The sequence below is a fragment of the Mauremys mutica genome, chromosome 15 (genome assembly GCF_020497125.1).
Source record: "Mauremys mutica isolate MM-2020 ecotype Southern chromosome 15, ASM2049712v1, whole genome shotgun sequence".
NCBI classification, from domain to species: Eukaryota; Metazoa; Chordata; order Testudines; family Geoemydidae; genus Mauremys; species Mauremys mutica.
This window is the reverse complement of record NC_059086.1, coordinates 21,292,003-21,316,620: the sequence shown is the minus strand read 5'-3', so window position 1 is coordinate 21,316,620 and position 24,618 is coordinate 21,292,003. Positions and strand designations below refer to the sequence as shown.

Sequence of the window (24,618 nt, the reverse complement as noted above, 5' to 3'; positions counted from 1 at the left end):
GTTTATTGCAGAGACAGCCCCAGGCCACACAGTAGTATCAAGACTCCCCCAAAGCCTGGGGCATCCCATCACAGACCATTGGGTATATTTACCTGCTAATAATCAAAGATCAATTAATCAACTTAGGCTATCCCATCATACCATTCCCTCCATAAATTTGGATTGAATGTGGAAAATACTTTTGGCTGAAAAAATGGAATTTTTTTTAAAAGTCAAAACAGTTTGTTTCAACCATTTCAAAATGAAACATTGTGTCTTTTCATTTCAAAAGGACGTTTTAATTTTTGAACTTTAGGTATATTTATTTTTTAAGGAGTGGAAAAAACACTTGAAAACTAAATTAATTAACAAAAAAAAGTTTCATCTCCAATAAAAAACACTACAGAATTAAAACAAAAACCAACCCCCCCCCGCCCCCCAGTAACCCTCACCCAAGTTAATTTAGTTTCAGATTTTTCATTTCATATAGTTTTGGGTGTTTTCTATCCCAAATGGAACAAAAACAAATCCAACAACTTTTTTTTTTTTTTTGCTTTGGTAAAAAAAAAAATCAGTTTTGGTTCGAAATAACTAAATTTTTAGTTTGGTTCCTGAACCAAAAAAAATCAATTATTTACTAGTTCTATACACATTACTGCACAATACTTGTTTTTCATTTTTAAATTTTATTTTATTTTGAATATATTGAAAAAAAGGAAATTGAAATTAATAGTTGTATAAAGATAACAAAAAGAAAATTCTGACTCATATGATGAAATAGAAAGTGAGCCCTCTCATACATTACAGGCCAGCATACATGTAACAGAAATAAAATTATAATTTATAATACAGCATCATCTCTTTACATCAAACTCACATTTTCCCTTTGCACAGGAGGAACTAGTCTGAAATTGACACACATCCTCATTCCCAGTTAAGAAATCAGGTAGGTTTAAACTCATATTGCTCTTTATTTCTCTCTTCAAAAACCAAAAATTCCTCATATTTCCAAATTTCTGAAATGTTCCTTCAGTGCTTGAGTGTCCTCTTCTTCCCTCTTCTGCTGGCTCTGACACATTGAAATCAATCTTTGAAAAAGCTAAACTGAGACGCTTATCTTCCAACATCCTGCACCTCTCATGGCCTGTACACGTCTACAGGAAAATGAGAAGGAAACATGGAAAACATATTAGCCACCCGCAGATCTCATACCATTGATCCCCAGGGAATTTCACCCTATCCCAAACAAAACAAGCCGTTGATTTAAGTGAAGGTTGCTGAGAGAGATATGATTTGTACAACCTGTATTCCGGAGACAGAATGTGAATGTTACAGGCTAAATTGTGACTTGGACTGGACACCGGAATGGGGACGAGATGGACTCTCAGACCCCTGCAATGGCTATCTGGACACTGTTCCAGCCATGAAAAAATGAGAAAGAGAGAGATGGTGCCACCCACCTGCCTCACTGGGTGGAAAATTTGATGGGGCCTGGGGTGACTGGGACAGCCCCGGTAGAAAGTGGGAGGAAAGCACTCACTTCAGAGGTTCTATCTACCTCTTGGCCAGCCAGAGACAGAGGAAAGTTGATTGGTCCCTGGCTGTTGCCCTTAGTTAATTTAAGCCCTAGTCTGGGCCATGTGGAGCCTCTTTTTACTCCATATCAGCAGCGCCAGCCCCACCCTAGTAATGGTAGTTTCGGAGCTGTGTCTTGCCAGTGCTGTGGGTCTGACCGATGGCCTGTTTGGGGGGGGTTGTATTATGAAATTCCAAGGTATCCATAATTCAACTTAATTTGAAATTGCAACACTTTTAGTGGTAACGGGCCTGACCCATAAGAACATAAGAATGGCCATACCGGGTCAGACCAAAGGTCCATCTAGCCCAGTATCCTGTCTACCGACAGTGGCCAATGCCAGGTGCCCCAGAGGGAGTGAACCTTACAGGCAATGATCAAGTGATCTCCCTCCTGACATCCATCTCCACCCTCTGACAAACAGAGGCTAGGGACACCATTCCTTACCCATCTTGGCTAATAGCCATTAATGGACTTAACCTCCATGAATTTATCTAGTTCTCTTTATAACGCTGTTATAGTCCTCGCCTTCACAACCTCCTCAGGTAAGGAGTTCCACAAGTTGACTGTGCACTGCGTGAAGAACTTCCTTTTATTTGTTTTAAACCTGCTGCCTAATAATTTCATTTGGTGACCCCTAGTTCTTGTATTATGGGAATAAGTAAATAACTTTTCCTTATCCACATTCTCCACATCACTCATGATTTTATATACCTCTATCATATCCCCCCATAGTCTCCTGTTTTCCAAGCTGAAGAGTCCTAGCCTCTTTAATCTTTCCTCATATGGGACCCTCTCCAAACCCCTAATCATTTTAGTTGCCCTTTTCTGAACCTTTTCTAGTGCCAGTATATCTTTTTTGAGGTGAGGAGACCACATCTGTATGCAGTATTCAAGATGTGGGCGTACCATAGATTTATATAAAGGCAATAATATATTCTCAGTCTTATTCTCTATCCCCTTTTTAATGATTCCTAACATCCTGTTTGCTTTTTTGACCGCCTCTGCACATTGCATGGCCATCTTCAGAGAACTATCCACAATTACGCCAAAATCGTTTTCCTGACTCGCTGTAGCTAAATTAGCCCCCATCATATTGTATGTATAGTTGGGGTTATTTTTTCCAATGTGCATTACTTTACATTTATCCACATTAAATTTCATTTGCCATTTTGTTGCCCAATCATTTAGTTTTGTGAGATCTTTTTCAAGTTCTTCACAGTCAGCTTTGGTCTTAACTATCTTGAGCAGTTTCATGTCATCTGCAAACTTTGCCACCTCACTGTTTACCCCTTTCTCCAGATCATTTATGAATAAATTGAATAGGATTGGTCCTAGGACTGACCCTTGGGGAACACCACTAGTTACCCGTCTCCATTCTGAGAATTTACCATTAATTCCTACCCTTTGTTCCCTGTCTTTTAACCAGTTCTCAGTCCATGAAAGAACCTTCCCTTTTATCCCATGACAACTTAATTTACGTAACAACCTTTGGTGAGGGACCTTGTCAAAGGCTTTCTGGAAATCTAAGTACACTGCATCCACTGGATCCCCCTCGTCCACATGTTTGTTGACCCCTTCAAAGAACTCTAATAAATTAGTAAGACACGATTTCCCTTTACAGAAACCATGTTGACTATTGCTCAACAGTTTATGTTTTTCTATGTGTCTGACAATTTTATTCTTAACTATTGTTTCGACTAATTTGCCCGGTACCGACATTAGACTTACCGGTCTGTAATTGCCGGGATCACCTCTAGAGCCCTTTTTAAATATTGGCGTTACATTAGCTAACTTCCAGTCATTGGGCACCGAAGCTGATTTAAAGGACAGGTTACAAACCTTAGTTAATAGTTCTGCAACTTCACATTTGAGTTCTTTCAGAACTCTTGGGTGAATGCCATCTGGTCCCAGTGACTTGTTAATGTTGAGTTTATCAATTAATTCCAAAACCTCCTCTAGTGACACTTCAATCTGTGACATTTCCTCAGATTTGTCACCTACAAAAGCCAGCTCAGGTTTGGGAATCTCCCTAACATCCTCAGCCGTGAAGTCTGAAGCAAAGAATCTATTTAGTTTCTCCGCAATGACTTTATGGTTTTGAAGCGCTCCTTTTGTATCTCGATCATCAAGGGGCCCCACTGGTTGTTTAGCAGGCTTCCTGCTTCTGATGTACTTAAAAAACATTTTGTTATTGCCTTTGGAGTTTTTGGCTAGCCGTTCTTCAAACTCCTCTTTGGCTTTCCCTATTACACTCTTGCACTTACTTTGGCAGTGTTTATGCTCCTTTCTATTTGCCTCGCTAGGATTTGACTTCCACTTTTTAAAGGAAGTCTTTTTGTCTCTCACTGCCTCTTTTACGTGGTTGTTAAGCCACAGTGACTCTTTTTTGGTTCTTTTACTGTGTTTCTTAATTTGGGGTATACATTGAAGTTGGGCCTCTATTATGGTGTCTTTAAAAAGCGCCCGTGCAGCTTGCAGGGATTTCACTTTAGTCACTGTACCTTTTAACTTTTGTTTAACTAATCCCCTCATTTTTGCATAGTTCACCCTTATGAAATTAAATGCCACAGTGCCATCTCAACTGCTGTTGAGATGTTCTTCCCACCACAGTGATGCTGAATGCTATTGTATTATGGTCACTATTTCCAAGCGGTCCTGCTATAGTTACCTCTTGGACCAGCTCCTGAGCTCCACTCAGGATTAAATCTAGCGTTGCCTCTCTCCTTGTGGGTTCCCATACCAGCTGCTCTGTGAAGCAGTCATTAAAAGTGTCGAGAAATTTTATCTCTGCATTTCGTCTTGAAGTGAAATGTCCCCAGTCAATATGGGGATAATTGAAATCCCCCACTATTAATGAGTTCTTAATTTTGATAGCCTCTCTAATTTCCCTTAGCATTTCATCATCACTATCACTGTACTGGTCAGGTGGTCGATAATAGATCCCTAATGCCAGAAGCTGTGCAGTTATTATTTGTAAATCAATCTACATTTGTAAGTTCAACTTACCCCCAGGATGCTTTGTTTGCACCTCCTTCACCTGGAGAACTCCCTTGCGAAACTCCTCGTTAGCAGCCCCTGTTGCAAAAAAGAAAACAACCAAGCTCAAATGCTGAGTTCGTGGAGTATGTACATAAGCTATACTAAAGACAAAGCCACAGTAACCGTCTCCAGTTTGTGAGGGACCCCATGGAGCCAGTCTCTAGGAAACAGATAAATGCATGGAGTTTATGTCCATTAATGTCTATTAGCCAGGATGGGTAAGGAATGGAGTCCCTAGCCTCTGTCAGAGGGTGGAGATGGATGGCAGGAGAGAGATCACTTGATCATTACGGTTGTAAATTCAGTCCTTGAGGGGGCCATTTGGGGATTGGCCCTGCTTTGAGCAGGGAGTTGGACTAGATGATCTCTTGAGGTTCCTTCCAACCCTAATATTCTATGAGTCTATTACCTGTTAGATTCACTCCCTCTGGGACACTTGGCATTGGCCATTGCCAATAGACAGGATACTGGGCTGGATGGACCTTTGGTTTGACCCAGTATGTTCTGAGCTAAATGAACCCAAAGTTATGGAGACAGATATGAGTCAAGGAAGCCAGCAGAGTATCAGAAACCTGAAAAAAATCTCTGACTGGATGAGCTCAGGCGTTTGGTCACAAGCTGAGGTGGTTCAAAAGTTTTTGATTTTTTTTAAGCAGAATTTTTGTATTGTTTCTTTAAACAATCAAACAAAGCAAGCAGCAAATATTTGGCCACACACTTCTGAAACCCCAAACCATGTTCAGGTTTTGGCAGACTAATTTCATCTTTTCAATTAAAAAAAACACAACAAATTTTGAAGGAAAGCAGACATTGTCTGTGATTTTTTTCTGCTTTTTAAAAACCCCTAGTTTTCAAACCAAAAAAAGTTTTGATGGAAAATATTTGTCCAACCCTTTTAATGAGCTTTAGTGCCTTTTAGCACTAGCTGATGCTGAGAAACAGTGATACCTTGTCAAGAAGTTTTCTCAAAACTGGGTTTGTGGCAAGATGTGGAAGGTTTATTTTTCCCAGGGCCGCCCGTGGCGGGGGGGGGGGAAGCAAGTGGAGCAATTTGCCCCGGACCCCACAGGGGCCCCCATGAGAATATAGTATTGCCATTTTTTTTATGGAAGGGGCCCCCGAAATTGCTTTGCCCCAGGCCCCCTGAATCCTCTGGGCGGCCCTGCCTGCGCCAACCGAATTATAAACCTGTATTTCAATGAAGATCAGAAATGCCAATATATAGAGCTTTCCGGTTGGTGAAGTGCTGGAAAAAACAGCTTTTACTGTATTTTGGATTACAAATATTTGCACTGTAAAAATGGTAAAAGAAATAGTATTTTGCAATTCACCTCATACAAGTACTGCAGTGCAATCTCTTTATTGTGAAAGTGCAATTGACAAATGTAGAATTTTTTTTGTTACGTAATTGCACTCAAAAAAAAAACAAACAATGGAAAACTTAGAGCCTACACATCCTCTCAGTCTTACTTCTTGTTCAGCCAATCGCTCAGACAAACCAGTTTGTTTACATTTACGGGAGATAATGCTGCCTGCTTCTTCTTTGCAGTGTCACCCGAAAGTGAGAGAGGTGTTTGCATGGCACTTTCATAGCTGGCAATGCAAGGTATTTACGTGCCAGATATGCTAAACATTCACATGCTCCTTCATGCTTTGGCCACCATTCCAGACAACGTACTAACATATTCATGATGCTAGTTAAAAAAGCAAGGTGTTAATGTAATTTGTGACTGAAATTCTTAGGGGAGAATTGTGTATCTCCTGCTATGTATTTTACCTGCATTCTGCCATATCTTTCATGTTACAGTAGTCTCGGATGATGACTCAGCAAATGTTGTTCATTTTAAGAACACCTTCACTGCAGATTTCACAAAATGCAAAGAAGGTACCTGTGACACTCTGTACCTCGGGGGAGCACCCCCATGTTCATCCTTATAAAAGGATTGTGTGGTATCCAATGCAAAGTTTGTCATGCTGGGTGTCTTTGGAAGGCTCATGATGCACCGAGGATTGTGGTTATAGTGATGTTATAGTAATTGTTGTTGCTGTAATGTTATAGGTTATAATTTCATGTATATAGTTATGAGGCTGAAAATGTATCCTCATGGCTTAAAATAAGCCCAGGCAAAAACTCTCTAAGAGCAGAGGGGCAGGTTCACACCTCATCAAGGCATGCATGGGACAAACCCAGCCCAGCCTCACAGGAACAAAGGACACTGGCCTGAGCAGCAACAAAAGGATGTGTTGGACTCTGGAGTGAGTCACCCTCCTTTCTTTAGTCAATTTGGGACTGCGACGAGGTAATGCTCACCTGACTCTGAAGCGGGGGGGGGACAAAGCCAAGAGGGAAGAAAGAATCTAATAAAAGAGAGAGATGTTTGCCAGGCTCTTTCTCTCTCTTCCACCTACACCTACAGACACCACCACCAGCAAGCGACTGAAGCGCTGATCAAAGGGGAGAGCCTGGCTGAAGAGCAACCAGCCAGCCTGTGGTGAGAAGCATCTAAGTTTGTAAGGGCACTGAACGTGTTCAGAACAGCTTAGAATGGGTTTTTCTTTTATTTCATTTGACCAAATCTGACTTGTTTTGCTTTGATTTATAATCACTTAAAATCTATCTTTATAGTTAATAAATTGGTTTGTTTGTTCTACCTGAAGCAGTGTGTTTGGTTTGAAGCGTGTCAGAGATTCCCCTTGGGATAACAAGCCTGGTACATATCAATTTCTTTGTTAAATTGACACACTCATATAAGGTCTCAGTGTCCAGCGGGCATAACTGGACACTGCAAAATGGAGGTTCCTAGGATTGTGTCTGGGACCGGAGATATTGGCTAGTGTCATTCAGTTGCACAATCCAAGGAGCAGTTTCCATGCCAGAAGCTGTGCAGTTATTATTTGTAAATCATTCTACATTTGTAAGTTCAACTTTCCTGATAAAGAGATGGCACTGCAGTACTTGTATGAGGTGAATTGAAAATACTATTTCTTTTCTTTCTTTTTTACAGTGCAAATATTTGTAATAAAAATAAATATAAACAGGGCACTGTACATTTTGTATCCTGTATTTTAATTGAAATCAATGTATTTGAAAATGTAGAAAACATCCCAAAAAATTGAAATAAATGCTATTCTCTTATTATGCAAAGGGGTGATTACTTGTGCAATTAATCATGATTATTTTTTATCTCACAATTAATCACAATTATTTGTTTTAATAACTTGACAGCCCTACTCCCCACCACTACCATGCAGCCACCTCTGCGGTGGAACAGGGTAGATGAGAGACCGGGCACAGAAACTCATGGGCTGTGTAGGAGAGGAAGTGAGGAAGAACCTGTCTCCAGTCACAGCAGTGGGGCATATTACAGGTTATGGGGTAATTAGCTGAGATGGAAATCACCCTGAGTGGCTGCAGGATCCATTCAACCCCAAATCCCACAAACGGGATCTACGGTTACCCAGCGCCCCATTGTGCTGTAGTGGGGCAGGGAGATCAGAGCGACCAGCAACAGGGAGGGTCTCTCACAGAGGCGCACGTACTGCTCCCTGCAGCGCAGGCCCTAAGTGCTGTGCTGGGGCACTGGGCTCAGCACTGACTGTGAGGGGAGAGCGCCCCCTACTGAGCCCCCATCCCGCTCCCTGCAGCACAGGCATGAAGAACTGTGTGGGGAAATGGGGTCAGCACTGACACCATGGGAAAAGTGACACTTACTGTGACCCCGAATTGGCTCCCTACAGTACAGGCCCTTAGCACCATGCTGGGGTGCTCCCGAGGTCCCCACTGTGCCACAGAGGAGTCTGGCCCAGAGATAGATAGATGCCAACTGGCAGAGGGCACAGGGTTGCCTAGAGTTATACCAGGATCCCCTGGATGACATATATGCACAACAGCTCACCAGAGGGCGCATGTGAGGTCTCTATCAAGAGACAGCAGCCCACTAGTCACCCTAATGGGGGCAAGATGTTTGGATGGGACATAGTTGAGGAGAGATGTAAAATGTAGAATATGAGGATCCAGAAGTGTTGAAGTGAAGCTTGTCAACTCCGCCATGGCAATCCCTTCGGCTGAACCAATCAGCACATAGAACAAAGCCCAGCCGTGAGACAGGCTATATTCACTGTCTGGGCCAGTTGGGGCTTGAGCATTTACAAAGACAAAGGACCCTCAGCACAAGTCTTTGAAGAGAGACCTCCTCTGGGAAGAGACAATGGTCTGTACCTACAAAGAAAGAGGAGAGGGGACAAGAGCTCCCTTTCACCCAGGAGGTGGCTGACAGCATTTGTCTCAGGAACAGGAGATCACAGCCAAGCCTGAAGTAAAACTCTGGAAGGACTGTGGGGTGAGCATTGCTCTACCAGACAGAAAAGTATCTGGTTCAATGAGTCCAGGCTCTAGTCAGCGTGGTATGATTTTATTAGCCATGGAACCATTTCTTTCCAACCTGTCTCCTTGCTCCCCCTCGAATCTCTACACTCTGTGAAATCACTTCTCCTTCGTGTGACTATGAAGGAATCTAGGGCTCTGCGTTGATCGGGGCAGAGATGGGACGTGGTCACCTTGGGACTCTGTTCCTTTGGGAGCAGAAAATCTGTGACTGCTGTGAATTCCCAGCAGGACAGGGACTGGGCGGTGCAGGGGGACTCTCGGACAGCAGAGGGGTGAAGTGTGCCTATTCCCAACCTGGAGAGATGTCACTCCCCACCCCACAAGGCCTAGATGGCACGGCTTGTGTGGCCTGTGGACGAGGGACCCGGGGAACTGCCCCCAGCGGCCACAGACAAGGCTTCCTCATGCTAGGGGCCCATGGCACCACACTAGGGCATTAGGGCCAGCACAACTGCAAAGGGAGAGAGTCCCCTTCTGACATCCCTCTACCTGCAGCAAAGAATCATAGAATCTCAGGGTTGGAAGGGACCTCAGGAGGTCATCTAGTCCAACCCCCTGCTCAAAGCAGGACCAAACCCAACTAAATCATCCCAGCCAGGGCTTTGTCAAGCCTGACCTTAAAAACCTCTAAGGAAGGAGATTCCACCACCTCCCTAGGTAACCCATTCCAGTTCTTCACCACCCTAGTAGTGAAAAAGTTTTTCCTAATATCCAACCTAAACCTCCCCCTCTGCAACTTGAGACCATTACTCCTTGTTCTGTCATCTTCTACCACTGAGAACAGTCTAGATCCATCCTCTTTGGAACCCCCTTTCAGGTAGTTGAAAGCAGCTATCAAATCCTCCCTCATTCTTCTCTTCTGCAGACTAAACAATCCCAGTTCCCTCAGCCTCTCCTCATAAGTCATGTGCTCCAGCCCCCTAATCATTTTTGTTGCCCTCCGCTGGACTGTCTGCAATTTTTCCACATCCTTCTTGTAGTGTGGGGCCCAAAACTGGACACAGTACTCCAAATGAGGCCTCACCAGTGCTGAGTAGAGGGGAATGATCACATCCCTCGATCTGCTGGAAATGCCCCTACTTATACAACCCAAAATGCCATTAGCCTTCTTGGCAACAAGGTCACACTGTTGACTCATATTCAGCTTTTCGTCCACCGTAACCCCTAGGTCCTTTTCTGCAGAACTGCTGCCCAGCCATTCGGTCCCTAGTCTGTAGCAGTGCATGGGATTCTTCCGTCCTAAGTGCAGGACTCTGCACTTGTCCTTGTTGAACCTTATCATATTTCTTTTGGCCCAATCCTCTAATTTGTCTAGGTCCCTCTGTATCCTATCCCTACCCTCCAGCGTATCAACCACTCCTCCCACTTTAGTGTCATCTGCAAACTTTCTAAGGGTGCAGTCCACACCATCCTCCAGATCGTTAATGAAGATATTGAATAAAACCGGCCTCAGCACTGATCCTTGCGGCACTCCACTTTGGGGACACCTCTGACATCAAGGGGAGACCGCGAGCATCCCCTACTGAGCCCCAACACCACTCCCTGCAGCACAGGCCCATAGAGCTGCAGAGAGGAATTAGTGGCAGCACAGACTGAGAGGAGAGGGCTTCCTACAGGAACCGCCATATTGCTCCCTGAAGCACAGGCCCCAAGCACCATGCTGGGGTCAGCACTGGCTGTGAGGGGACAATGCCCCATAATAACCTTCCCACCCTGCTCCCTGCAACAGGCAGGGTGGTAGATGAAGGTTACCTGAGCACACAACACCAGCATCTTCTCCGTGGTTACAGTTATGGGATCCCCAAGCTAGAGCCCTGCATTCGAAGAGGGCAGCTTCTGTCCCGGTGCAGTGGACGTCATCCAGCCAGATACGCTCAGATCCTTGCCCAAAGTGAGCCCCGCCTGGGCCTGATAACGCCGTCCCACAGCCCAGCTGCCTGCACACGACTCTGGCCTCAGCTAAATCCCAGCCGTCATCACACACGGTTCCCCACAGCTGGTTGTGAAGCACCTCGACTCTCCCAGCGCAGCGACTCGAACCGTTCACCAGTCGGAGCTGAGTTAGTTCTGGGATGCCTGAGTCTGCAAACACCCCAAGGGGATAAACATTCAGAGATGGGCTAGAGGAAAGGAGTATGGGGCTTGTTTCCTATAGTTTCCTCTGGCTCCCATTCAGTCTCGATGTGGCAGACAGGCTGGCTCAGAGGGGCTGTGAATGGGACAGTGGGGGGTTTGTCTCTGGAGGTCACCAGCTCTGATCCAGCCCCCGGCACGGGGAAAAAGCTGACTCGTGGGATGGTGAATGGGACACAGGGTCTTTCTCTCCAGGGGACACTGGCCAGCACAGTCTGTGCGAGGGGGATGAGCTGACGCAGTACACTGGGGGAAGGAAACCTGGAGCTTTTCTCTCAGAGGGCACCGGTTCTCGTTTGGCCCCCGCAGAGGCAGTGGAAGTGGCTGGCGTGGGGGGAACAGGCACAGGGCTTTCACATCTGGGGCCCTGGGTCCACGCTGGTAGTGAGTGGAAGTCGCAGCCATTGCAGCTCTCTGCTGCCCAAAATGAGAAATGAGCTGCTGGGGTTAATTCCCCTCCATGAGAGGACAGGTGTGTGCAGCCCAGCAGAGGGAGAGAGCCCCCTACTAACACACCCCTAGCTGTAGCTAAGGCCCCCTTTGGGGCCAGCACTGACATCAAGGGGTGACCATGAGTGTCCCCTACTGAGCCCTCACACTGCTCCCTGCAGGGGCGGCTCTAGACCCCAGCGCACCAAGCAGGCGCGTGGGGCGGCCCTTTCCCGGGGGGGCGGCATTTGGCTCCGGTGGACCTGCCGCCGGCCTGCCTGCGGCTGGTCCACTGGAGCCCGGGACGAGCGGACCTGCCGCAGGCATGACTGCGGCGGGTCCCCTCTTCCCGCGGCTCTGCGGCAGGTCCACCGGAGCCGCGGGACCACGGCACCCACCGCAGTCATGCCTGCGGCAGGTCCGCTCGTCCCGGGCTCCGGTGGACCTGCCGCAGGCATGCCGGCGGGAGCTCAACCGGAGCCGCGGGAAGAGGGGACCCGCCGCGGGACCGGGGAAGGGCGGCGCAGCGCACCGCGCTGCTTGGGGCAGCCTACTTTCTAGAGCCGCCCCTGGCTCCCTGCAGGGCCCATAGAACCGCACAGGGGAATTAGGGTCAGCACAGACTGAGAGGAAAGCGTTCCCTACTGGAACCGCCATATTCCTCCCTGATACACAGGCCCCAAGCACCTTGCTGGGGTCAGCACAGGCTGTGAGGGGACAATGCCCGGTAATGAGCTTCCCACCCTGCTCCCTGCAACAGGCAGGGTGGTAGATGAAGGTTACCTGAGCACACAACACCGGCATCTTCTCTGTGGTTACAGTTATGGGTTCCCCAAACCAGAGCCCTGCAATCGGAGAGGGCAGCTTCTGTCCCTGTGCAGTGGACGTCATCCAGCCAGATACGCTCAGATCCTTTGCCAAAGTGAGCCTTCCCTGGGGCTGATAACGCCGTCCCACAGTCCAGCTGCCTGCACACGACTCTGGCCTCAGCTAAATCCCAGCTGTCATCACACACGGTTCCCCACTGCTGCCTGTGAAGCACCTCGACTCTCCCAGTGCAGCGATTGGGGCCGTTCACCAGTCGGAGCTGAGCCACTTCTGAGATGCCTGAGTACGCAAACACCCAAGGGGATAAACACTCAGGGAGGTTCCTGTGCATTTGATCTCTCGTGTCGCTGGACGACGTAGCACCTCCCGCCAACGGATCTGACCGGTCTCTGCACACAGCAACTGCCTGTCAAGGGCTCCCCATCACTGACCAGGCTAATCACTTGGGCAATGTTGAAGTTTGTCAACTCCCATCTCAGCCAGCTCTCACCTAGTTAGGCAGACTGGACGGCTGTCTGACCCACTGCTCCCACTAGAGCACTTAATTAAAACAATCACCCCTGGCACTGCTGGCAGGAACCTCCTGGGGAGCAAATTTACACCCTCACTCCTGGTGCTGGTATTCATAGATACACAGGGTTACAGAGATATCGACTTGTGACACACCCAGATGAAGAAGACTCCCCCCACTGACATGAAGCCACTTCTGTGGTAGGACAGGGCAGCTGAGTAACGGGACAGGGAATATGTAATAGGGCAGGAAGTGAGGAAGAATTGCGTCTCCTGTGCCCAGCTCTTGGAGAAGTTACAACTTCAGGACTTATCCCCTAAAATGCAAATCCACCGGAACACAGTGATTGAGAACTGGACTCTTGAGAAATTGGCCCTGGATTTTTAGTTTGAGTGAGCGGCTGCAGGCTCCGTTGACACCAAATCCAACCAGTGGAAGCTGCAGTTACCCAGGTCCCCATTGTACCAAAGAGGAGTCTGGCCCAGGGATAAGTAGACGCCAACTGGCAGAGGGAACAGGTTTGACTAGAGTTATACCGGGATCCCCTGGATGACATATATGCACAATAGCTCCCCAGAGGTGGTATGTGAGGTCTCTAGCAAGAGACAGCAGCCCTCTCATCACCCTAATGGGGGCAAGATGTTTGGATGGGACATAGTTGAAGAGAGCTATAAAATGTGGAATATGAGGCTCCAGAAGTGCTGAAGTGAAGCTTCTCACCTGCGCCATGGCAATCCCTTCGGCTGAGCCAATCAGCACATAGAACAAAGCACAGCCGTGGAGACAGGCTATATTCACTGTCTGGGCCCAGTTGGGGCCTGAGAATTTACAAAGACAAAAGACCCTCAGCACAAGTCTCCGAAGAGAGACCTTCTCTGGGAAGAGACAATAGTCTATACCTACAAAGGAAGAGGAGAGGAGACAAGAGCTCCCTTTCACCCAGGAGGTGGCTGACAGCATTTGTCTCAGGAACAGGAGATCACAGCCAAGCCTGGAGTAAAACCCTGGAAGGACTGTTGGGTTAGCGTTGCTCTACCAGACAGAAAAGTATCTCATTCAATGAGTGGGCTCTAGTCAGCGTGGTATGATTTTATTAGCCATGGAACAATTTCTTTCCAACCCGTCTCCTTGCTACCTCTCGAACGGCTACACTCTGTGAAATCACTTCTCTTTGGTGTGACTATGAAGAAATCTAGGGCTGTGCATTGATCGGGGCACAGATGGGAGATGGAACGGGTCACCTTGAGACCCTGTTCCTTTGGGAGCAGAAAATCTGTGATTGCTGTGAATGCCCAGCGAGACAGGGACTGGATGCTGCAAAGGGACTCTCGGTGGGACGAGGGTGAATGTCCCTATTGCCAATCTGGAGAGAGGTCACCCCCCACCCTACAAGGCCTAAAGGGCATGGCTAGTGTGGCCTGTGGCCGAGGGAGTCGGGGAGCTGCCCCCAGCAGCCACAGACAAGGCTTCCTCATGCTAGGGGCCCATGGCACCACACAAGGGCATTAGTGGCAACACAACTGCAAAGGGAGAGAGCCCCTTATTGACACCCCTCTACCTGCAGCACAGGCCCCCTTTGGGGCCAGCACTGACATCAAGGGGAGACCGTGAGCGTCCCCTACTGAGCCCCCACACGACTCCCTGCAGGGCCCATAGAACCGCCGAGGGGAATTGGGATCAGCACAGACTGAGAGGAGAGGGCTCCCTACAGGAACCCCCATATTGCTCCCTGATACACAGGTCCCAAGCACGATGTTGGGGTCAGCAGTGGCTGTGAGGGGACAATGCCCCGTAATGAGCTTCCCACCCTGCTCCCTGCAACAGGCAGGGTGGTAAATGAAGGTTACCTGAGCACACAACACCAGCATCTTTTCCGTGGTTACAGTTATGGGATCCCCAAGGCCGAGCTCTGCAATCAGAGAGGGCAGCTTCTGTCCCTGTGCAGTGGACGTCATCCAGCCAGATACGCTCAGATCCTTGGCCGAAGTGAGCCCCGCCTGGGCCTGATAACGCCGTCCCACAGCCCAGCTGCCTGCACACGACTCTGGCCTCCGCTAAATCCCAGCCGTCATCACACACGGTTCCCCACAGCTGGTTGTGAAGCACCTCGACTCTCCCAGCGCAGCGACTCGAACCGTTCACCAGTCGGAGCTGAGTTAGTTCTGGGATGCCTGAGTCTGCAAACACCCCAAGGGGATAAACATTCGGAGATGGGCTAGAGGAAAGGAGTATGGGGCTTGTTTCCTATAGTTTCCTTTGGCTCCCATTCAGTCTCAGTGTGGCAGACAGGCTGGCTCAGAGGGGCTGTGAATAGGTCTGCAAACACCCAATGGGATAAGCACTCAGGGAGGTTCCTGTGCATCTGACCTCTCCTGTCGCTGGATGATGTAGCACCTCCCGCCAACGGATCTGACCGGTCTCTACACACAGCAACTGCCTGTCAAGGGCTCCCCACCACTGGCCAGGCTAATCACTTGGGCAATGTTGAAGTTTGTCCACTCCCCTCCCAGCCAGCTGTCACCTAGTTAGGCAGAGCTCACCCACCGCTCCCACTAGAGCACTTAATTAAAAAAATCACCCCGGCACTGCTGGCAGGAACCTCCTGGGGAGCAAATTTACACCCTTACTCCTGGCGCTGATATTCATAGATATATAGGATTCGACAGATATTGACTTGTGACATACCCAAAAGTAGAAGACTCCCCGCACTGACATGAAGCCAATTCTGGGGTAGGACAGGGCAGCTGAGAAACAGGACAGGGCAATATGTAATAGGACAGGAAGTGAGGAAGAATTCCGTCTCCTGCTCTTGGGGAAGTTACAACTTCAGGACTTATCTCCTGAAATGCAAATCCACCAGAACACAGTGATTGGGAACCGGACTCGAGAAATTGGCCTTGGATTTTTAGTTAGAGTGAGCGGCTGCAGGCTCTGTTGACACCAAATCCAACCAGTGGGAGCTACAGCTCGAACCAGGTCCCCATTGTGCTGCAGAGGAGTCTGGCCCAGAGATAAATAAATCCCAACTGGCAGAGGGCACAGGTTTGCCTAGAGTTATACGGGGATCTCCTGGGTCAGATATATGCACAATAGCTCGCTAGAGGTTCTATGTGAGGACTCTACCAAGAACCAGAAGCCTGTTTCTCGACCTAATGGGAGCAACATGTTTGAATGGGACATAGTTGAAGAGAGATGTAAAATGTAGAATATGAGGCTCCAGAAGTGTTGAAGTGAAGCTTGTCACCTGCGCCATGGCAATCCCTTCGGCTGAGCCAATCAGCACATAGAACAAAGCACAGCCATGAAGACAGGCTATATTCACTGTCTGGGCCCAGTTGGGGCCTGAGAATTTACAAAGACAAAGGACCCTCAGCACAAGTCTCCAAAGAGAGACCTTCTCTGGGAAGAGACAACGGTCTGTACCTACAAAGGAAGAGGAGAGGGGACAAGAGCTCCCTTTCACCCAGGAGGTGGCTGACAGCATTTGTCTCAGGAACAGGAGATCACAGCCAAGCCTGGAGTAAAACCCTGCAAGGACTGTGGGGTGAGCGTTGCTCTACCAGACAGAAAAGTATCTCTTTCAATGAGTCCAAGCTCTAGTCAGCGTGGTATGATTTTATTAGCCATGGAACAATTTCTTTCCAACCCGTCTCCTTGCTACCTCTCGAACAGCTACACTCTGTGAAATCACTTCTCTTTGGTGTGACTATGAAGAAATCTAGGGCTGTGCGTTGATCGGGGCAGAGATGAGAGGTGGAACGGGTCACCTTGAGACCCTGTTCCTTTGGGAGCAGAAAATCTGTGACTGCTGTGAATGCCCAGCGAGACAGGGACTGGATGCTGCAAAGGGACTCTCGGAGGGCCGAAGGATGAAGTGTCCCTATTGCCAACCTGGAGAGATGTCACCCCACACCCTACAAGGCCTAAAGGGCACGGCTAGTGTGGCCTGTGGCCGAGGGAGTCGGGGAGCTGCCCCCAGCAGCCACAGACAAGGCTTCCTCATTGGAGGGGCCCATGGCACCCTACTAAGGCATTAGGGCCAGCACAACTGCAAAGGGAGAGAGCCTCCTTCTGACACACCCCTACCTGCAGCACAGGCCCCCTTTGGGGCCAGCACTGACATCAAGGAGAAAGTGTGAATGTCCCCTACTGAGCCCCGACACTGCACCCTTCAGCACAGGGCAATTAGGGTCAGCACAGACTGAGAGGAGAGGGCTCTCTACCGGAACCGCCATATTGCTCCCTGAAGCACAGGCCCCAAGCACCATGCTGGTGTCAGCACTGGCTGTGAGGGGACAATGCCCCATAATGAGCTTCCCACCCTGCTCCCTGAAACAGGCAGGGTGGTAGATGAAGGTTACCTGAGCACACAACACCAGCATGTTCTCTGTGGTTACAGTCATGGGTTCCCCAAGGCCGAGCCCTGCAATCGGAGAGAGCAGCTTCTTTCCCTGTGCAGTTGACGTCATCCAGCCAGATAGGGTCTGATCCTCGCCCAAATCGAGCCCCTCCTGGGGCTGATAACGCCGTCCCACAGCCCAGCTGTCTGCACACGACTCCAGCATCAGTTTTGTCCCAACTGTCATCACACACGGTTCCCCACTGCTGGTTGTGAAGCACCTCAACTCTCCCAGCGCAGCGACTCGGGCCGTTCACCAGTCGGAGCTGAGCCACTTCTGAGATGCCTGAGTCTGCAAACACCCAAGGGAAGAAACACTCAGGGAGGTTCCTGTGCATCTGATCTCTCCTGTCGCTGCGGAACGTAGCACCTCGCGCCAACGGATCTGACCGGTCTCTGCACACAGCAACTGCCTGTCAAGGGCTCCCCATTACTGGACACGCTAATCACTTGGGCAATGTTGAAGTCTGTCCACTCCCCTTCCAGCCAGCTGTCACCTCGTTAGGCAGACTGGACGGCAGCCTGACCCACTGCTCTCACTAGAGCACTTAATATAAAAGATTACCCCCCCCCCACCGCACTGCTGGCAGGAACCTCCTGGGGAGAAGATTTACACCCTCACTCCTGGCACTGGTATTCATAGATACACAGGGTTACAGAGATATCGACTTGTGACATACCCAGAGGAAGAAGACTCCCCCCACTGACATGAAGCCACTTCTGGGGTAGGACAGGGCAGCTGAGTAACGGGACAGGGAATATGTAATAGGGCAGGAAGTGAGGAAGAATTGCGTCTCCTGTGCCCAGCTCTTGGGGAAGTTACAACTTCAGGACTTATCTCCTGAAATGCAAATCCACCGGAACACAGTGATTGGGAACCAGACTCTTGAGAAATTGCCCCTGGATTTTTAGTTGGAGTGAGCGGCTGCAGGCTCCGTTGACACCAAAACCAACCAGTGGGAGCTACAGTTACTCAGGTCCCCACTGTGCCGCAGAGGAATCTGGCCCAGAGATAAATAGACTCCAACTGGCAGAGGGCACAGGTTTGCCTAGAGTTATACCGGGATCCCCTGGGTGAGATATATGCACAACAGCTGACCAGAGGGCGCATGTGACGTCTCTACCAAGATGGAGCAGCCCACTCGTCACCCTAATGGGGGCAAAATGGTTGTATGGGACATAGCTGAAGAGAGCTATAAAATGTAGAATATGAAGCTCCAGAAGTGCTTAAGTGAAGCGTGTCACCTACGCCATGGCAATCCCTTTGGCTGAGCCAGTGAGCGTAGATAGCGGGGTGCAGGGGAAGCAGCCGCTTCCCTTCAGCACATTTTCAAAAAGCGGCTCCTGCCGGGCCGGCGCTGGCGGCATCACGGCTGGAGGAGCAATGGGGGTGGGGGTGGCAAGCACGGCCGGAGGAGCGAGGGAGCCGGCTCCTCAGCTCAGCGTGGCCCCAACATCGCCGCAGCCACCTACTGCGGCAGCAGCTCAGGGCTTGGTGGCCAAGCGCTCCCCGCCCCTTGCTAATGCGGCGGGCAGGGGGAGGCGAAAGAGCCCCTGAGCCTTTCAGGCCACCTAACTGGCAAGTCCCGGGTGGAGCGCACCAAGCGCCGGGAGCAGGCCAGGGACAGACAGCAGCGCAGGATGGAAGGTGAGTGGTGGAGGTTTGGTGCCTTGCACTGGGGGGTCCGGGCGAGGGGCTCCCTGGGGCCAGGCTCGCAGGGCAGGGGCGCAGGCCGCGCTGTCTGGACAGGGGACCCTGGCGCAGCACAGCAGCCTAGAGCCCGGGGTGGGGGGAATGGGACCATGTCGGAGGGGCCGGGCGGCGCAGCCCGGCAGGGGATACCTGGAGAGCACGATGGGCAGGAGAGACTCTCCCGGGACTGCAGGGGGACAGGAGTATCCACACTCCCAGGAAGCCCGCAGGAGTCCTGAGCCGGCCCCGGGGTTAATCTGGCGGGGAAATGGGAGGAGCCAGGGGGCGTGGCCAGAGGAGGGGCCAAGGGGTCGTGGCCAGAGGAGGGGCCAAGGGGGGTGCCTTTTTTATGTTTGCTCCCCCTACACTTAGAACCTGGCTATGCCACTGCAATCAGCACATAGAACAAAGCACAGCCATGGAGACAGGCTGTATTCACTGTCTGGGCCCAGTGGGGGCCTGAGAATTTACAAAGACAAAGGACCCTCAGCACAAGTCTCCGAAGAGAGACCTGCTTTGGGAAGAGACAATGGTCTGTACCTACAAAGGAAGAGGAGAGGGGACAAGAGCTCCCTTTCACCCAGGAGGCGGTTGACAGCGTTTGTCTCAGGAACAGGAGATCACAGCCAAGCCTGGAGTAAAACCCTGGAAGGACTGTGGGGTGAGCGTTGCTCTACCAGACAGAAAAGTATCTCGTTCAGTGAGTCTAGGCTCTAGTCAGCGTGGTATGATTTTATTGACCATGGAACCATTTCCTGTCAACCCTTCTCCTTGCTGCCCCTTGAATCTCTATACTCTGTGAAATCACTTCTCCTTGGTGTGACTGTGAAGGGATCTAGATCTGTGTGTTGATCAGGGCAGAGATGGGAGGTGGAGCTGGTCACCTTGGGACCCTCTTGCTTTGGGAGCACCAGGTCTGTGACTGCTGTGAATGCCCAGCGGGACAGGGACCGGGTGCTGCAGTGGGATGCTCAGACGGCCGAAGGGTGAAGTGTCCCTATTGCCAACCTGGAGAGAGAGGTCACCCCCTATCCCACAAGGCCTAGAGGGCACATCTTGTGTGGCCTGTGGCCGAGGGAGTTGGGGAGCTGACCCCCAGCGGGCACAGACAAGGCTTCCTCATGCTAGAGGCCCATGGCACTGCACTAGGGCATTAGGGCCAGCACAACTGCAAAGGGAGGGATCCCCTGTCATAAACAGACAGTTAAGGGTTAATGCCTCTTTTATCTGTAAAGGGTTAAGAAGTTCACCTAGCCTAGATGACACCTGACCAGAGGAATCAATGGGGGGACAAGATTTTTCAAGAGAAAGGAGGGAAGTTTTCCTTTGTCTCTGAGTCCATTAAGTTCTGTGCCAGAAGGAAAAAGATCAAGGAATCACCCAGGGTAGTGAGTATTAGAGAAGAAATACATAGGTTTATGTTTATTTTCTCTTCTGACTTCTCTTGTGCATTAGAGGGATAATCAAATTGGGGTTTCTTTTGTGTAACTAAGGTTTTGCCCAGGAGAACATCCTCTGTGTTTTGAATCTGTTGTCTGTGAGAGAAGCTTGTATGCTCTCTCCCAGAGGTTTTCTTTTCACCTTTCTTTCTTTAATTAAAAGTCTTCTTTTTAAGAACCTGATTGATTTTTTCCTTGTTTTAAGATTCAAGGGGTTTGGATCGGTGTTCACCAGGAAATTCGTGGAGAAGACTCTCAAGGTTACCCAGGGAAGGGTTACAGTACTTGGGAGGGAGAGATTTTGGGGGTGGGGGGATACAGAGTTTCCCAAATGACTCATAAACAGCTGTTTTAAACTATTTGGGTGGTGGCAGCAACCAGATCTAAGCTGGTAATTAAGCTTAGGGGTTCTCATGCAGGTCACCACATCTGTATCCTAAAGTTCAGAGTGCGGGTGAAACCTATGACAGACCCCTACTGACACACCCCTACCTGCAGCACAGGCCCCCTTTGGGGCCAGCACTGACAACAAGGGGAGACCGTGAGCGTCCCCTACTGAGCCCCCACACTGCTCCTTGCAGCACAGGCCCAAAGAACCGCACAGGCAAATTAGGGTCAGCAGAAATGGAGAGGAGACGGCTCTCTACTGGAACCCCCATATTGCTCCCAGAAGCACAGGCCCCAAGCACCATGCTGGGGTCAGCACTGGCTGTGAGGGGACAATGCCCCGTAATGAGCTTCCCACCCTCCTCCCTGAAACAGGCAGGGTGGTAGATGAAGGTTACCTGAGCACACAACACTGGCATCTTTTCCATGGTTACAGTCATTGGTTCCCCAAGGCCGAGCCCTGCAATCGGAGAGGACAGCTTCTGTCCCTGCACAGTTGACGTCATCCAGCCAGATAGGGTCTGATCCTCGCCCAAATCGAGCCCCTCCTGGGGCTGATAACGCCATTCCACAGCCCAACTGCCTGCACACAGCTCCAGCATCAGTTATGTCCCAACTGTCATCACACACGGTTCCCCACTGCTGGTTGTGAAGCACCTCGACTCTCCCAGCGCAGCGACTCGAACCATCAACCAGTCGGAGCGGAGCCACTTCTGAGATGCCGGAGTGAGCAAACACCCAAGGGAATAAACACTCAGAGAGGTTCCTGTGCATCTGATCTCTCCTGTCGCTGGGGAACGTAGCACCTCCCGCCAACGGAACTGACCAATTTCTGCACACAGCAACTGCCTGTCAAGGGCTCCCCACTACTAGCCACGCTAATCACTTGGGGAATGTTGAAGTTTGTCCACTCCCCTTCCAGCCAGCTGTCACCTAGTTAGGCAGACTGGACGGCAGCCTGACCCACTGCTCTCACTAGAGCACTTAATTAAAAAGATCACCCCTGGCACTGCTGGCAGGAACCTCCTGAGGAGCAGATTTACACCCTCACTCCTGGCGCTGGTATTCATAGATACACAGGGTTACAGAGATATCGACTTGTGACATACCCAGAGGAAGAAGATTCCCCCCACTGACATGAAGCCACTTCTGGGGTAAGACAGGGCAGCTGAGAAACAGGACAGGGAAATATGTAATAGGACAGGAAGTGAGGAAGAATTGCGTCTCCTGTGCCCAGCTCGTGGGGAAGTTACAACTTCAGGACTTATCCCCTGAAATGAAAATCCGCCGGAACCCAGTGATTGGGAACAGGACTCTTGAGAAATTGGCCCTGGATTTTTAGTTGGGGTGAGCGGCTGCAGGCTCCATTGACACCAAAACCAACCAATGGGAACTACAGTTACCCAGGTCCCCATTGTGCCACAGAGGAGTCTGGCCCAGAGATAAATAGACACCAACAGGCAGGGTGGTAGATGAAGGTTACCTGAGCACACAACACCGGCATCTTCTCCATGGTTACAGTCATTGGTTCCCCAAGGCCGAGCCCTGCAAATGGAGAGGGCTGTTTCTGTCCCTGCACAGCTGACGTCATCAAGCCAGATACGGTCTGATCCTCGCCCAAATCGAGCCCCTCCTGGGGCTGATAACGCCGTCCCACAGCCCAGCTGCCTGCATACGACTCTGGCCTCAGCTAAATCCCAGCTGTCATCACACACGGTTCCCCACTGCTGGTTGTGAAGCACCTCGACTCTCCCAGCACAGCGACTCGGGCCGTTCACCAGTCGGAGCTGAGCCACTTCTGAGATGCCGGAGTCTGCAAACACCCAAGGGAAGAAACACTCAGAGATGGGCTAGAGGAAAGGAGTATGGGGCTTGTTTCCTATAGTTTCCTCTGGCTCCCATTCTGTCTCAGTGTGGCAGACAGGCTGGCTCAGAGGGGCTGTGAATGGGACACTGGGGGGTTCTTCTCTGGAAGTAAGTCACCAGTTCTGATCCAGCCCCAGGCATAGGTGAATGGCTGACTCGTGGGATGGAGAATGGGACACAGAATCTTTCTCTCCAGTGGATGCTGGCTCCGGTACAGTCTGTGCGAGGGGGATGAACTGATGCAGTACATTGGGGGAAGGAGACCTGGGGCTTCTCCCCCGGAGGGCACCATTTCCTGTTTCATCCCAGCTCAGCCCAGTGGCTGGTGTAGGGGGAACAGGCACTTGGGCTTTCACGTCTGGGGCCCTGGGTCCAAGCCGGTCGTGAGTGGAAGTGGCAGCCACTGCAGCTCTCTGATGCCCAAAATGTGAAATGAGCTGCTGGGGTTAATTCCCCTCCATAACAGGACAGGTGTGTGCAGGCCAGGCCAGCCCTCAGTCTGAGCGGCTCCCAGCCAAGGGGCAAAGGGCAAAACTGGTCAGGAGACTGAACTGCCCTTTGCCCCTGCCTGGGCTCCCTCCCTGTCTGTGCCCCGATGACCCTGCCTGGCCAGAGCCAACAGCAGCAGCCTCACGGGGCTGTAGTTCTGCTTCCCAAAGACTCCCCTGGGGCTGACTCAGCTCCTCTATATTCCACAGTGTCCAGACAGACAGGGCCGCTCATATGCTGAACTGAGCACCCTCCTGTGGTGACGTCAACATGGCAGCCCATCCCCTGGTAACCCACCCCACCTCTCACAGGCCCAGATAGCATCACGGCCCCCAGTGTCAGTACACAGCACCTCCATTTGCCCTGTGCAGGGGTGGGGCCACTCACCAGCCACAGCCAGAGCTGAGATGATACAAGTCTAACAATAACTAAAGACAAAATATCTTTTGGGGCAGATCCTATCCCAGGGTAAATCTGGGGTCACCTCAGATTGACGCAGCTCAGCCAGCCACTGCCAGAGCCCAAATTTCAATCAGCCTTACTGATTGAAGCCCTTCAGATACTCGATGGCTGGGGATTTCCACTGGTATCCAACAGCCAGAATGCCCTGCACTCTACCACACAGCCCGCCTTGTTAACAAGTCACTGGTGGGGAAACTAGAACACGTAGTGAGGAGATGATGGGCTGAGACCATGGAGTGAGTCTGGTGGAGGCAGGATTTGAACCCAGGTCTCCAGTCCTACACTTGAATGACTAGATTAAATAACCTTAACTCATCCCTTCCTCACCCCAATTTATGTGATAGCTGCACACTGCAGCATGCACCCCACACATATGGACAGACCCCCCACACACACACACACCTTCTCCATATGTTTGTATTTACCTGCCACGGGGAATTCTGTCATGGAAGCTGAAAGAAAGCAAAGAGATGAGGTAAGTCTCTATCTCCATGGCTGGTCACCGTGGGGATGTCCAAACACTGGCTGATGTAAGTGAGCTCTCCCCTGCCATCTCTTGATGCACTGAGAGAAAAGACTCAGCTGCATGTTGTATTTCAGTGACCTATCTACTGCCTCTCAGGGAGGTGGATTGACCCTCCTGCCCCTCCTGTCGGCATCGGTAGCATCTACACAGAAGTGCTACAGCTGCAGAGCTGCCACTGTGCCTCTGTAATGTTTCCAGTGCAGAAGAGCCCTAAGTAGCCGGCAAAACACAAGTCCTGGTGGGCGACATCAGAACCAGTGACACTGCACCAGCCCTTCCAAACTGAGCCACCTACTTTCACACTGCCTGCATCTCTGAAGGACCCCCACACCCTGCTCCCCTCAGGCCTGGCTCCCCCCCAACCTGGAGTGTGACAGCCCCACACGCTGTGTAATGGAGCGCTAAGCTGTAGAATACTGATCAGCCACTAGGTGATGATGTGTGTAAAATACAGTAATTCCTCACTTAACAT

General features: G+C 50.3%; 1 protein-coding gene across 1 annotated transcript; it reads right to left on the bottom strand.

The window, feature by feature from the left end:
- Positions 1–692: 692 nt before the first annotated feature.
- LOC123350275 (deleted in malignant brain tumors 1 protein-like) lies at positions 693–24,067 on the bottom strand. Its single transcript, XM_044988768.1, has 9 exons — positions 24,046–24,067; positions 22,284–22,616; positions 21,202–21,528; positions 17,247–17,576; positions 14,733–15,062; positions 12,330–12,653; positions 10,737–11,066; positions 4,565–4,633; positions 693–1,133 (listed from the first exon to the last, which is right to left on the bottom strand). Exons 1-9 carry the CDS (start codon positions 24,065–24,067, stop codon positions 1,117–1,119), a joined length of 2,082 nt encoding a protein of 693 aa, XP_044844703.1. The 3' UTR covers positions 693–1,116.
- Between the last annotated feature and the right edge of the window lie 551 nt (positions 24,068–24,618).